The sequence below is a fragment of the Hesperophylax consimilis genome, chromosome 3 (genome assembly GCF_061612785.1).
Source record: "Hesperophylax consimilis isolate HC1 chromosome 3, BYU_Hcon_1.0, whole genome shotgun sequence".
Classification (NCBI taxonomy): Eukaryota; Metazoa; Arthropoda; class Insecta; order Trichoptera; family Limnephilidae; genus Hesperophylax; species Hesperophylax consimilis.
The window spans coordinates 3,785,150-3,801,643 of record NC_142838.1 but is presented as its reverse complement, the minus strand read 5'-3'; the positions used below and the strand labels follow the sequence as shown (position 1 = coordinate 3,801,643).

General features: G+C 31.9%; 1 protein-coding gene across 1 annotated transcript in view; it reads left to right on the top strand.

Annotated features, from left to right (window-relative positions):
- The window catches only part of LOC149424849 (uncharacterized), a 658,025-nt gene that overhangs the window by 374,110 nt on the left and 267,421 nt on the right, over positions 1 to 16,494 (top strand). Inside the window, exon 6 of the mRNA XM_089647476.1 lies at positions 630 to 830. Coding sequence (XP_089503602.1) covers positions 630 to 830 — 201 coding nt within the window. The remainder of the gene's footprint in view (positions 1 to 629; positions 831 to 16,494) is intronic.

The following is a 16,494-nucleotide window of genomic DNA, read 5'->3' as shown; positions in this document are numbered from 1 at the left end:
CTATATGGAATGTGTGGGATTGCACTCACCTCCCCACATCCTGGAATAAAGAATTATTATTATAATTAGTTGTTAAAATTCTGTAAAACAACTGGCCCTAAGAATAACCGCATAAACCTGTCAATAAAATGCTGAAGGGTCTTGCAGTGACCAGTATTGTCGATGCAATATTCACATATCGCACTACTTTGAGAGTGTTATTTCATTTATTTATTTTATTTTGTATCTCGTTTAACAGTGACAAATTCAAGATTGATCGAGACGTAATTTTTTTGCTTATAATTTGAGTTACTAGGCTAGACTGAACTCAAAAAAAATGTATGTGATTACTTTAAAAACTCGTTTATTTTACATAATACTGGAGAATGGTGAAAAATTACGGTGCTATTATCTTTGTTTTACTATTACCATCCGAGTAACAATGCGAGGGGAACAGATTCGGGAGTTTCCGGTCTTTCGACGTTACGGGCCTGTCCGAATCGGTAATAATAATTTCTAATGGGTATGGATTATTTTTTCTTGCGACGTTTTTTTCTTTTCTTCGTGACGATCTTTTCGCGGCATCATTCAATTAAATGCAGGTACCCGACTCTACAAGAAATGTATTAACCTTTGTTTGTTTGTTCCAGGGAGAAGAGAACCGCTACATCGGTCTGGGTGTGTTCGAGTGCCTGCCTTGCGCGGAAGGCTGCGAGGCGTGCACGGACAACTCTCCGTGTGTGGTGTCCCTCAACTGGCTCATGCGAACGGCTATCCTGCTGCTGGACTGCGGGGTTATCTGCTGCCTGCCCATCGTGGTCTTCTTCACATGGAAGTACGGGAATGTTAAGGTGAGAGACTAGTATAACTTAACTAACTATCATGTCGTTTCCCCGCAAGGGTAGGAAAGTGAAGGAAGACGTGGACCTGAACGGTCGAATATATGCCTGCGGCGCGAGGCGATGGGTCGGAAGAACAGTTGGAGAAATCAAAGATTCTCCCCAAACCAGCGTCTCCCGATCTGGAACGCCTCGCAGCTGGTGAGCAGGTGCTTCTTGAACACACCTCATCCGATTAACTCGGGCATTCCAAGCTAAATTACCCAACGTAGCGAACCACTTTAGGGTAGGAGGACACAGTAGCAGACACCGTCAAATAACTCGATCTTGGCTCACACTCCTTGCCTCATTCACATTCATACATCGTCTCATATATACTCTTCTTTTATTCGGACTGTTGACATGGTCCAACTTAAGTATCTGGTTCACTTTAACGTGCCACGTCTTCCTCGGTCGTCTCCGACTTCGTTCATTCTCTCTACATGCTCAAATCATCTAAGCGTTTTTTTCGTAATCTTACTCATAGTACCTCTCATTATTTTTGAATCTCCACATTTCTCATACTATCATACATGGTGTTACGACACATACACCGGGGGGATCTCATTTCTACAGCATTCAGTATTTTTTTATTCTTCCTCTTCCAGTTCCATTCCTCACTGTCATACATCAGGGTAGGTACCGGCACTCCGTCATGGACTGCTAGCTTCACTTCTTTGATCAGTCTTCCATTATCGGAATTTCCTGCATTTAGCCTTCTTTAATCAGACTATTGGCATAAACCAGCGTAAGTATTTGATTACCTTAGTACTAATAATGTGTATCATTCAATTTTGACCACTTACATAATAATCTACGTGGATAATCGAACACTAAAGTCGTACAACTCTTTGTATATATATATCCAAAATTCTAGATACCCTATTTTTCTATTGAAATCACGTATGCAAGTAAATGAGTCATTCACCAAATCCAACAGATAACACCATAAACTATTTTAAAATAAACGCTCAAACCAACGATTCAAGGATTTGACATGAATGCTGAAAACTGCACCACGGGAAGCATTTTGTCTAACAAAAATGCTAATTTTATGGTCTTACCGTTTTCACAAATTTTGATGTAAATATCATGTACAATACTCTCTTTATGGGTGCTTTGAACCACACCTACGTTTCACCGGCTTGTCAAAAATAACTTACAAGAAATAAACCTTTGAATACTTTTTCGTTCAATGTCATAAATAACGAAGAGGCGCAAAATCATTCAGGTCATAAAGAAATGTATGTGGATAATACCATGAAAAGTCGCCGTGTGAAATGTGACTTTTTGCTTTATTCAAATGACATACTCGTCGCCTGCTATTTCCCTGTACGCCAAAATGCAGGTCTTTCCAGGTGAAATGTTTGAAATCAGGACATAGTTCGTATTTTAAAAAAATCCTTTTATTCCCTAAAAATTCGTGCGCGCTAATTACTTGGATAAATATTTTTCACCAGTCAAATACACGAGAGTCGCTTTTCCCTTGTGAAGAGAGTATGTTCTGCGAAATGCAGTTGTTACGATACAAAAACAGAGATAATTATACGTTCTTTTATGGAAATTCAGTAAAGGCCAGAGATATTTATATTATCCAAAAGATTGGCTTAAGAAAACACGCATATTTCGATCATCTAGATTCATGGAGAACATTTTTAAATAACTAAATCTTACAACGACCACATATATGTGTATAATTTGGAGTATAAATATATATATTACTAATATATAACCAAATTATATTTATTTATTTCTTTATTAATTTTTAAAAAACATTACATATTACATATTACAATGATCTTTGGCTGTCCAACTAAGAGATTAACCTGTTTTAGGACAGTCAGAAATAGGCAGATTTATTAAATGCGATTCTTGTTTTGTCTTGTGTATTGATTTTTACTTAATTATTGCACTTTATAAATAATTTTAAAAGTTTTCTTGGTTGATACAAGAAGTTGCTAACTATATATTTTTAATATTATAAACGTAGAGAATAGACTAAAAGAATATTCAAATATGATAATTCCAAAATAGCTATATAGTAAAAAATTATTGACATGTGAGTTTTTCAAATTGAAATTTTACTTTTATTTAGATGAAATTAATAAGCTAGAGAATCAAAAATAGATAAAAGAAAGAAAGGAAATTAAAAGAAAATAGAGAATAAAAATAAGCAAAAAAAATAAAAATAGGGAATTAAAAAATATGCAAGAAAGAAATAAATATATTTAATTATAAAAATTTAAAAAAATAGAAACATGTAAGCTTTTTAACCATTCCGTGAAATCTTACTTTTGATTTGGTGACATTAATGCGCCAGAGAATCAAAAATATATAAAAAAGAAAATAAATTGAAAGGAAGTGTAGAAATAGATAGAAGATTAAACAATAAATTAATAATTAAAAACATGTCTGCTTTTTCTCCATTCCATGAAATTTTGTTTTGATTTTGTTAAATTAATGCTCTAGAGAATCAATATGTTAAAAAAAAATTAAAAGAGAGTTGAGAAACTAAAACAAAGAAAAATAAAGTAAAAAGATGTAAAGAAAGGTTTTACGCAGATTTCGAATTTACAATGGTAAAACAAATAAATTTACTGTAATGTATATTTAAAATAAAATACAGGATAGTTCGAAAACGAAATTTATATAAACATATATTTGTATATATAATTATATTAACATATGTTTGTTTAAATAATTTGAGCAAATATTTAAGGAATCAGCAATATTCATTTTTCTTGGTGTGGGTTGAAAAACTCGTGAAAACTTTTGTGGGTTAGACAGTACTGAAGGGCATTCAAAAGTTTTCACTAAAACACTCAACCCACACCATGAAAAATTAATATTGTTAATTCATTAAATATTTCTTAAAATTATTGGGAATATGGTTAGGAACGGGATTGCAGACCGCTTTCTGATAAACTTGTAGTAAATTTATATTAAATTGGAACACGTGTTCATGCACTTTAATTTGCCTTGATAATGTACAATGACAAAATTCTTTAGTATTAGGATTCTTATTAATACGTATTCCGACATCGTGATAAAAGCTTACTATGAAACCTGTCAATTTATTCGCTAAAGGACCACAATTCAGTTTTTAACCAGATTTACAACAAAATTGAAGAGATTCTTAATAAATCAGCAATATTAAATATCCATTAGTTTCCTCTGTGCAACAAAACAAAATTTGAAAAGGACCTTACTACATGGCTGTAAACAAGTATACAGGGTGTCTTTATACAATAAAGTGCGATATTAATAAAATTTCAGGAGGTGATTCTAGATTCTAGAATTATGGTAGAAGTAAAAAAGAAAAATAACTTCTGTAAATTCCAATTTTGTTTACCTTATTAAAATATTTTTCCATAGAAGAATGTTTATTTTCTCATACAAACCATTCAAATATCTAACCTAAAAACTACCTCAAAACGTTGGAATTAACTGCCTCTCGACCCATCTTCTTAAACCAGATTTGTAGGGATGGATTCAAACGTTTGTCACTCTTGGACGCATTGACCCCCAGGTTCCTACCTACCCCTCAAACCTTTTTTTTCCTTTAGAAAACTTCTTCTCCACAGATGACATATGCCCTGAGGGATTTTTTCTTTTTCAAAATATTACATTTGAATATCTGCGAAACAACTGGGCCTTATTGTTATTTGGGGTAGTTGTCATATATTGCACCCATAAGTTGTACCCTAATAAATTTTGATTTTGTGAAAATGTTTTTACTCATTCCTCCCATTTTCTGGCACATTTTTTTTTTAATTTAACGATAACGCAAGTTTTTTGTTTATAATAATTATTTATATATGACTTAGATGACATTTTTTAAAACAAAATGTTTTCTTGAAAATTAATAACTTTAATTTCGATTTTTTTTTCAGTTTTGGTTTTATTTCCAATTCAATAGCGTATTCGACGTAAACACGTATTTTTTACAACGATTCCATATTAATATTAATTGCGTACATGTTCATATAATAAAGTAAATTTTTTTATTTTAAAATGTGGAAATATTATTTGGAAATTCGCTAATACTACCGATAATTAAGAAAGAATAGTGATAAAAACATATATTATCTATTAACTCTTCGGGATAATTGGGTCGGTTTTACAAACAAACCGCTATTACCCGCAGCTCATATAATCTCATAGAAATCGTTTTATCCATTACTGTCATGTGTAGATATATGATTTAAACGGTGTTAGAAAGAAAAATAGTAGCACGTTTTTTATTCAAATCCAGAAGTTAACAAAACTAAAACATACTCTTCTATTTTTCAGTAATTAATTTTATGTGAAACGACAAAAAATTGAGACAACTAATGTTCATAATGCATTTTTGTAATAAAATTTTATGTTTTCTCAATCAGTAATTCCTTTTCAGTATTTAGACGAAAAAACATAAGATGATTTGTCAATTGTTTCAATTCTTTTGGGCAGAATATGCTCACGGTTATCATCGCTAATTCGATGAAAACGGCAAATAACATTTTTCCTCTAACCTAAGCACACTGGAAGCTTAGGAAAAAAACCACAGACATAGGAATTAATAGACGAGAAGATAATGGCGAGGGGTAAAATCAACTGTTGAAGAACGAAGGGGGTGAAGCTGACTGTGATTCGTCAATAAATCAATCTGACAGTAAATAGGCATCTCGCACTATAATATCACCATTTACTTCTTAAAAGTTAAATCTGCTTTTGAATGAATAGACATTTTTACATGGGAGCGCAAATTACTCGCCACGTTATGAACAAATTTGCGAAGTCCAAATTCGGCAAAAAAATTCGGTTCTATTTTCAGAGTCGAATATTTCGTTTAAGTATTTAGTTAAGACACTTTTATAAATGTTCATAATTTACTTCCCAGCAACCAACCAGCTTTGTGTTTCGCGTCCAGACGTTTCTCGATGTGATAGTATATTATGTTTCTACAAATGATCCATATTATACGATGTGCATATGCTTAAAATAAAGTAAAATAATGCTTATATATGGAATGTAATACGACAATTGGGTTTATTCTCTTTTTCACATCTATTTTTACAAGTTTTCATAGCACAAGTCAACATTTTGCCGTGTTATTTCGTAAAATGAACCGATGATGCCTCGACCATAGTTCGCACAAGAATGATGACGTCACGTTTTCAAATTTCACTTGAGGCCATACGCGAGCACAGCCGGCTCCAATGGAACCGGTATGGGGAGTGGGGATAATACGCTTTTAATCACTTAGGGCAGGTCTACTAATATTCATATGTCTATGAAAAAAACCTAATTAGTTTGAAACTCGGGACCCTGCAGAAAATTCAAATATTATATCGGTTTTAGACGGAAAATATCATTCTTCATGTATGTATTTAATATTGCTGAATCATTAATCACACCCGTTAAAAGCTTGTTCTATTTATTTATCTGCGTAAAATAGAAGTAATACATTTTACTGAATTAGAAAATTTACGTTGTGATGTCACAAAATATATCTATGGCATTAACAAATCAAAAATAAATGTTTTATACATTCCGTCAGGACTAAGGACGGGTTGTTTCACAGAATTTGAATAATTCTTCTAAGTATAATTCTTCTTCTAATTTCTAAGTTAATTTTCAAATTCCGTGAAGGTTCTTTTCATATTCTATTATTATATCATATTGACCAGTCGCTTCACAAAACTGAAATAGTAACTGAATTTGGATAGAACCTCCACAGAACTTGAAAATCAACTTTGAAATTTAATGAACTGTTCTAATTGTGATTGGTGGCGAGATGGCGTCGAGAAAAATAACATCTTCATTTACTAGTAAAAAAATTTGACTTCAAACGTTCGACATTTCCAAAAATTTGACGTCCAATATTATATTTTTAAATAAAAGATTTTTTTCAATTTGTGTGGGTGTTTCAGGCTATTAATTATTGCTTTTAATAATTTTTTATCCTTTATGCTATGCATAAAGTAACCTTGTCTTATAAACTTTTTTTTAATTGCTTTAACTCCTAGTAAATAAATGGTGGGCTATGTTCATCGGTAGTTATGTCAATGTATTTAAAAATAAATAAAAATTACGATTATCAACGCCTGAGATGTTGTTTATTTTATATCGGTAATGTGAGACAGTTTTTCGATAATCACTGTTAAAATACACACCAAAATTATTCATCATCTGGTAGTTTGAGGATCTGAACGGTTTATCTGTTTAAAGAAATTTGATCACATGCAAGTATCTTCGAAATGGTTTTCACTATTCGATTATTATTTTTTTACTCAAAATATCTCTAGATTAATTTATATGTCGTCGAATGAACTCGTGTAGGTGTAACAGTCCTATTTCTGTCTAGAATTCTATGTATTGTGGGCACCTCCAATACTCCATGCATGGAACCTTTTTCAGACGACATCCGCCAGCTGACCAGCTTTCGAAATGTATTTCTAATGAAAGGCAAATACCATAATAGGGTTTCTAAGAAGCTTTTTCGTCTTTCATTTCCTGTAAGAGACACAACACAGATTGGTAGAGGTATATCAAAGAAGTGATTTATTATGTATTCCATTTAAACGATATTAATCATAGACGTCCATGATATTAATTTTGTTGTTTTTTTATATTGTTAATCCAATTACAATCTTCTCATTCTGACAATAAATCTGGGAAGATAATTAAATTACACAAAAAATAATTATTAATTTACAGAGAAATGTTTGTTTACTACTGTTTCTGAAATTTCATTCAACAGCGCTGTTGTGCTCGTACATATTTTATGCCTTGTGGTAACTTGAATAAGTCATAGAGCCATGTACAAATTTTCAGGCACGTATAAGCCATAGCATTCCAAGAGAAATGGGCTATCAATGGAGTAAGGAATTATATTAAAACCAAGTATTGCAAGATTTGCATAATGTATTGTATCTAGGCTTAATCTATTTGTTGCCCCAAGTAAGTCTATATGGTGCATGAACCTCGGATACGTTCCACATATAGACGTGCGTCCGCATATAGACGTACGTGTGGATTTGTTTACATATTTAGTTTGGTGCGGAGTCCACACACCACTAGCATACTCCAGCTTACTTCTTATAACGCCATCAAACATGGCAATCATTGGTTCCGGGTCAATAAACTGTTGACATGTTCGTTTATTTGTATAATTATTGAACTCCCGTAGGACTTTTGAAATATAACATAAGTTGAAATCTTACATTTTACAGAAATATACTACATATCGGTACGTAAATTCATGTCAGTTTCTTTAAAAACTAATTAATTTCGCTTTGATGGAGGACGAAAAGGTTTTGAATACACCGAAAAGGTCTGTATATATGTATTGGCAGTTCGATGAAATCGCGCTAGTGGTGAGTGATGTGAATATTTAGTGCTATGGTTTTCACATTCGAAAAGATGCTTGAGGCGAGTAGATTTAACAAGGACACGGATATTTATCATACTCGATATTATTTGATGGCAGTCTATGAACTTATTGAGTAATTTATAAAGGCTAAAAATATAATTAATCTTTCGGGATAACTTTATTGAGTAAAACCTCAAATTGAAATATTTAAATATTGAAGACAATATTAGTGATTTCTAAACGAAAATCTGAAACAGAAAAATCAGAAAAGGAAACGGTCACATCTCTGTCACGGAAAGACAAGGGTCCTGGGTTTCGAGTCCCAGATGTGACCGTTTCCTTTTCTGATTTTTCTGTTTCAGATTTTCGTTTAGAAATCACTAATATTGTCTTCAATATTTATATATAATTAATCGTTCTCCGGGTAGAAAATGGTTAAAGTTTTTGATAAGACAATAATGTTTTGTAGCAGATATCAATCACAGGTTGTCCTGATTTATATTGAACATGTCTAAGAAACTTCATTCTTACTTTCTCCAAGCGTTGTAAGTTACAAGTACAAATAGGTTACCAACAGAAGATGCGTATTCTAGCTGCGATCTCATAACTTTCTTTTCTTTTTTCTCTTTGTAGTATTTTATTTATTTACTAACGCCCTTTTTTGGGGCTTTTACATAAGAATATTAAGAAATATACATTATTTATTGTACATAACGGAATTGCTTCATTAACAACATTTTATGTGTCTATAAAGATAAATTGAAGATGTCCACTGACTTGGTATAATTGTTCCCCTCCATTAGTATTCAGGGCAAAGAGAAATACATATAGTAGTTAGTCCCAGAATTTCTGCATTGAAATAAATCCTGACTTCTTGTATTACGTTGTGAAATCCAGAAGCTTATCAATTCTAGCAATACCGGACTATCAACTAAATCATTTAGAATTTTATATAGAAATACCAAGTCAGTGACAATTCTTCTGTCTGACAATTTGAGCATATTCATATCATTTAACAGAGTGTTGTAGTTCAACATAATTGCTGGAACACCCATTGTAAAATTTATAAAAAGGTAAGAATTTGTTTTGTATTCTTTCAACAGCTTGTACATGTCGTCACCTTAAAGCAATAGTGGGATATCTTCGAAAAATACACTTTTGAGATAAGTATGCAGTTCGATGTAAAATTTTGAGCTCTATATGATGCATTACTGGGATATTTTGTAAAAAAAAAATTGCCAGTGTTACAAGTAAAATCTCAGTATTGAAATGTTCGGTCACTCAGAGCAACACTGAGATATTGATGTTGTCCCACTGTTGCTTTCAAAAGGTCGTTTAAAATACTGAAATAAATTTATTGTCTCACTGTAGCTCTATAGTTTTCAACAAGTTGGGTGATCTTGGAAGAGAAACATAAATAAACTGAAGGTGAATACTGGTCAGGAGTATGTAGCAAAGTCAGGAAAAATACGCAGAGCAAAACAAATTAAGCCTGTGCTGTGTACTAATTGTAAATACAAATGTTCTGAATCTGTTTTGGAAGTTGATCGATTAAAATATTTTAATATTTATGATTCCATGAATGCTAGCTAATAGTGGTTATTATTTTGAGAGAGATGGACTTAACATACGTATGTGTAAGATTTTTTTATGGCAACCTTAGATATAAGCAATAATACCATAAGCACTGCATTAAAAAAGAAAACAGACAGCTTCCTGCAAAAGGATGATTTAGTTGATGGTGTTATGAATCACATCAACAGCTTTAGTAGAGTGGAATCGCACTATTATCGTGCAGGATCATCTCGGATCTCCAAATATCCAAAAGATGTACAATTTGTACAAATAGAAGTGTGTCTCGGTAGGTAATCTCTATGTTACACACTCTACATACAATTCAATACCAAATTCAATATATATTTTTTTTAACCAAAAAAGAACTTTTGTGGATTTTGTGTATAATACAACTATAGTACTGCAAATGAGATATTAGAAAAAATAATAATATTCTGAACACATTCAGAATGTAAAGCTATCTCGACAAGAAAAAGATAAAAACATTACCAAGACCACTGATGATACTGTAGTTGCCATTTATGACTTTCAAGCTGTTATGCCGTTGCCAAATGGCAATATATCTATTTTTTATAAGAGCAAGTTAAACGTTATAACTTCTGTATTTACAATACCAAACAAGACAGGGCCATTGTTACATGCGGCATGAGGGTGTAGCTAAAAGATGCGCAATTGAAATATCTACCTGCGTGTACACATTTTTAAAAGACCTTTGCCAAGGGAAACGGGAAGTGATATTTTATTCTGATAACTGTGTGGCACAGAATAAAAACAATTTTATTTATTTTCTATGTACATGCATGCACTATGAACACTTGATATTCAAATCATTACCCATATATACCTAATTGTTGGGCACTCAGAGAACAAAGGAGACTCCATTCATTATTGCATCGACAGAGAAAAGGTCAGGATTTTAAAACAAGGCCTAATATTTATTCCAACGGAGTTAGCGATGATCATAAAGTGTTCCAAGAAGAATGAACCTCGTTATAAGTTAACAGAAATGGAAACAACGGACTTCATTGACTGGAAGAAGGTATGTGAGAATACTGGAAAAAATTTCTCAATAAACATGGACAAAAATAAATGTATTTGGAATAAAGTTAAGATTTTACAGATCACTAAAGACGAATCGTTAGTTATCAAATACAAAAGCACCTACACCGAGGATCCATTTAATCAGAGCATTAATGTGAGAGAGCGACTAAAGAATGTTCGGAATGAGAAAAGTATAATTCTAGGACCAGCTTATACAGCTCCACCCTTCAATTCCACCGAATAAAAATCGTGATTTCTTATTTGTTTGCCAAAGTGGTGTTATACCAAAAAAACCTCATAATTTGTTTTGAATTAATTAATACTGCTAATACAGACTGCGATGTACAAGAAAAAAATAACGATGAAGGTTCATTGTAGGTTTCCAGGGAATCAACACATATTTGTTTTATTTTTTTGTTCTTAAAGTTCTGTAAAAAAAATTACATACCTTTATTCTAAAGGTTTTCTGTTATTTTTGATACATACCTACTTTTTATTCTTGGTTTTCTGTTAATTTTGTTACATACTTTTATCCTTAAGGTTTTTCTGATATTTTTGTTACATACATTATATAACGCTTCTCATAAATAAATTTATAAGCACAAATATATATTTTTTTCATTTTTATTCCACCTTACTATCGTCAATTGTCGTATTGACAAACTATAGGAGTAGGTGGGTGTGTACTGTTGAAAATGTATTTATGATTATAAACATCATGGAAAAACATGCAGAAATTAGAATTATTAATTATTTAAAGCAATTATTAATTATTTAAAGCAATTATTAGCCTGAAACAGTCGTACACATTGAAAAAATCTCCCGAGGAACAATTATTAATTCATTTATCCATCTAAACTCGTAATATTATTACTATGCTACACTGAGATAATTTGAGATGATTACCAAACACTCCACGCAACAGTGAGATATTTCCAGATTTACGTATACTTTGTCAAAATTAGTATGAAAAAATTAATTATTTTTCTATTATTACAATTTTGTGTTGATGTTAAATAATTTACCTCTCTTATACTATATCATTAATCTGCAAGATTAGTTAATTTGATGCTGCTAGAGCTCACGCAAACCTAAAAGTCCTATTATCTCAGAACAGCATTTTTCAAGATATCCCACTATTGCTTTAAGGTGACGATGTATATTATAATGTGGGTTTATGAATGTTGTAACAGTTTGATATTCATTCATATTTAAGGGTTATAAAATAAAAGAGGGAGTAATAAAATGACAAAATTTATAAGAAAAGAATGACGCAGTTTTAAAAATTCATCATTTTAATTCCAGACTGAATGACTCTGAATTTCATCGTATAAATATCTCAGGATTTGGATGAGACTTGAAGAGTTCTTATCCGATTTCAATAACTTTAAATTATAATAAACATGTCGATAAGTTAATATATTTTTAAATGTAAATCATTTTATTATGCGCCAAATCATTTTTCAAGATTATTATAAAAGTGAAAGGATTAACAAGAGCTAAACCAAGCGAAAACTTATAAACTAATATATTCCATTTGGGTCGCCATTCTAGTCTATTTCAACAGAAGCAATCTTCCCAACATGCCTTCCATTGTTCCATATATATATAGTATGGTATAATTCTAAGTGACCAGCTCAACCACATGGGCTCCATTGAAACCAGAGGCAAGTCAGCATCTCAGAATCTGGTAAACTGTACAGGGCCTGCAGATACTGCTAATAGTACACAACTGCTGACCCTGTACAAATCGCAAGTGCGCCTTACAATTTGGCAACCACTGGTCTACTTGCCTCTGATTTATAATAACTATAAATTGTCCTCTTACATACATTTGTTAATTAACTAATTTATTTACTGTGATTCGTATTGGTGTAATTATATTAATAGATTCGAAGGATTTGGTTAAATCAGAAATTAACTTTTTAACACTTTACAATGATAACAATAACTCGTATTGTGGTGGGCGTATTGCCTACACGGAGAAATAAACTTTTGCCCTCACGATAAATTAACAGGCCTTATTAATAAAATATCAATTTTTAGAATGTTTATCAATTTGCCTTGATAATGTATTGTGACCATACAAAGAATTTTCATTATAATGCATAAATATTCGGATTCTTGTGAACACATTTTCCGATATCATGATATATTCGAAATTTACTAAAAGTTTGTCAAAAAACCTGTTAATTCATTCGTAAGGCCTGCCAATCTCTGAATTACCAATAATTTGCAGAGATTTTTTATAAATCAAATTTTTCCGATTTTATGTCTGGATTAAATCTTCCCCATAGGAAAAACTAAACCCTTTCACACACTTTTCCACAAATGATCTTAAATAGTCAATCAACATTATGCAAGTGCATTATATAAGCAAAATAAATACAAAACAATACAAGAACAACACGTCAACCTACCAGAGATGAAATGGGAAAATAATTCACCGACTCCAGATATTTTCATATCAGAGGTTCGGCTCGGTAGAACTCCTAACAGGGCCTATAAATCCTACTTATCTCTTAACATAAATATTTAAAATATCTTTCCTTATCCTACATGTATTCAAAATGACCGACTTTTGCATTTTTATACATAAATTTTTTGATAGATCTAATACGCCTAAATTTTTAATGAGAGATCTAGGTATAATGCCAGTAGCCGAAATAACAAATGGTAATATTTTTATAGTTTGAGAATGCCAAATTCTTTTTATCTCATTTCCTAGATCTGTGTATTTTCTTATTATTTCATTAAAAAATTTTCGAATATTACAGGAATTTGGAATAGCGACATCATAATATTATTTTTTTCTCAATTGGTTAACATTAACATTAAAAAAAAAATTCATAAACGGATTAAATCACAAAATAGACATTACGTAGCCTTGCTAAACATTGTGTATAGTATAACACACTGGCAACACTGTCCCCCATACACGATTACTAATATAAGTATAAGCTTTGTGCTTCTACAAATGCAAATAATAACTTTCCTAAATCTTTTCAGTCCATACAGCCTTTTTGGGGGGCACGAGAACATTTCAGGTTTCTGGCCAAAAAGTTTTCCATTTACATTTAATGAGAAATATTCATAACGCTCCCTTATACTCGTATATACGGCTGAACAACTTTTACATCCCATTCTTAATTTTTCATTACAAATACCCTTTCAATCGGAATTTCTCTATATACCTGCTTCGCAAAAGGTCCATAAAATGTTTTTGCCAGTAAGTAATTTCTTGTTTTATTTTTATTTATTTATACTGTTTTTTTTTCAGATGTTCTCAGTTACATGATATTTTTAAATTACTTATTTTTTCGTCACTTGAGAACAATCCAGTATTCAGTTATTTATACATAATACATACAATTCTCAGTTAAAGAATACATAAAAATTCAAAATTATGAAAACTCACTTAAATGGTAACTTACAATACAAATAACAGCAAGAGACCCAAGTGATACAAAATATAATCATCCCAATCATTGTTACATATTTTTGAGCAAAAGTAAGATATTTTTTCTGAAACTGTATAAATTATCGTTAAAAATGTCTACAATACACAAAAATTATGCGATATTATCATTGATGTAAGTCGTATTTGGTCTATGGATATTATACCAATCGAATGAACACTGTTATAAACTATAAAAATCGTTATTTAGACATGTCAAAAAAGTAAACAAAGGAACTTCAAATTTAAAACATAAAATTATTATTAAAATAAAATAACGTTGATACCCACTTTATCGCTTTTTGATTTAATGCTTATTAGTTCCAATGTAAAAATTAAATTTTTATTGACCTTTAAATAAATTCAACGTATTAGGCAGGAATATTCTTACATCGACGGCTGAAATTAGTGAACCTTTCATTATTGCGTTAAGTGACGATAAATAACCGTCCGACGTTAAGTAGTCATTTAATTTTTGTTCTTATGAACTTTCATGTAAAATTAGTAGGTTCATATTATAATATAGTAATTATTATGCATCTTTAATTGTTGCGTTAGGTGACGTTAAATAACCATTCGACACAAAGTAATTAATTTATTTTAAGTAATGTTATAAGTGTTGAAGGAAATTATAATAATTTGCACCTAAATTCATGTTTTGTGATCTGTCGTAAGAAAATTTTGAGGTTTGAATATAATAACGATAAAGGCTGTTGAAATATTGGGGTCGCTTGTGACACTGTGCAAAGGGCAAGAATAATAGGCATGTATCCCCAGGCGGTAATAAATATCTTAGGAATCTCATTAGCCGTTAAAAAAATCTCTATTTTCTCCTATAAAGTTTGATGGGAATCTTCAATCTTAAAAAAACCCGTAGAAAATACCTGTCTAACATTTTCAGCGGTCTTATATCAAAAATGTAGAAGAACTTGTTTGGTTGATTCTCTTCCATTATGAAAAAACTTTTATTTTATTTATTTTCCCTTAAAATAATAACTCCGTTTTAACGATGTCTAAGTAAAAAATATGATTATTAAAATTATTCCCAAGAAAACAGAAACTTCTTATTAGATTATCTTAGCTTAAGTCAATTCCGATGTAGTTTATGAAATCTAGTGACTTTTTTGGTTTCGTCCGTCCTATAATTTGACCAATTTACATATAAGAATTTGTCATTCTTGCTTATAATTATTATTTATTAATTTTTAAAAAAGAAAGACAAACATTCATGTGTAACGAATAACCTGACAATATTTAAAAATCTCCTACTACCACCACAGTAAGCGGAAATGTTGCTTGTGTTGTGATGAAAGACTTAGCCAGCTGAATAATTGAACACACTACGCCTGGGTGAGACCCAAACGCGATGTCAACTCAGCCACGGCCGGACTTATAATTACATGTCCGAATGAAACAAAGGGTACGATCATCAATTTGGTAGGCGGACCCAATTTGGGAGGCGGGTTTGGGTACGCCGCCCCGGGAACCATTTGTTTGATAACCAACAGCTCTGCTATAGGTCACCGGGTGTTCGTCGGGTGAGGTGTGTTAAGGAAGCGCTTACCCACCAGCCGCGTGGCGTGCCAGATCTGGAGAGGCTGGTTTGGGGAAACTCCTCGACTCGAACTGGTATTGCGACCCATTGCCTTGCGCCCCAGTGGGAGTGGGAGGGAGTATGTCCGTCACTCCTGATCCCTAGATTCCTACCCAATCCTCATACCTTTTAAGTAGTCAAAACTTCCTCTCCTTCATTTTCTTAAAAGATACCCTCAACACAGCATCTCAAAAGATGACATATTCTGTGTGTCTGTTAAAAAAATAAAAATGGTTAGTCAGTCACTTGATTTCATAAAATATGATTTTTGCGTTAGTTTACCATGAAAATGCTACAAATCATAACCGTTAACAAGTTTAATATTTTTTCATATTTAAACTCCATACAATGTCAACTTTTTTGAACCGTCTGGAGTCTGTGAGACTATGGCATTCCCAATATTAGGTTTTTTTGAGGCTAAAGCTAGTGGGGAGAGGAAGTAGAAGTGGAAAAAGAATATTGGGAAGTACCTGGCTAGTCAAATCTGGTCACCAAACACGGCTAATTCCATTTCAAGCAACCATTCAATTTGGAATTGTGGTCTAACATCATAGCGATACTGAGAGTGTCTTACCATCTGAAACATGCCATATATATATATATTTTATTTTTT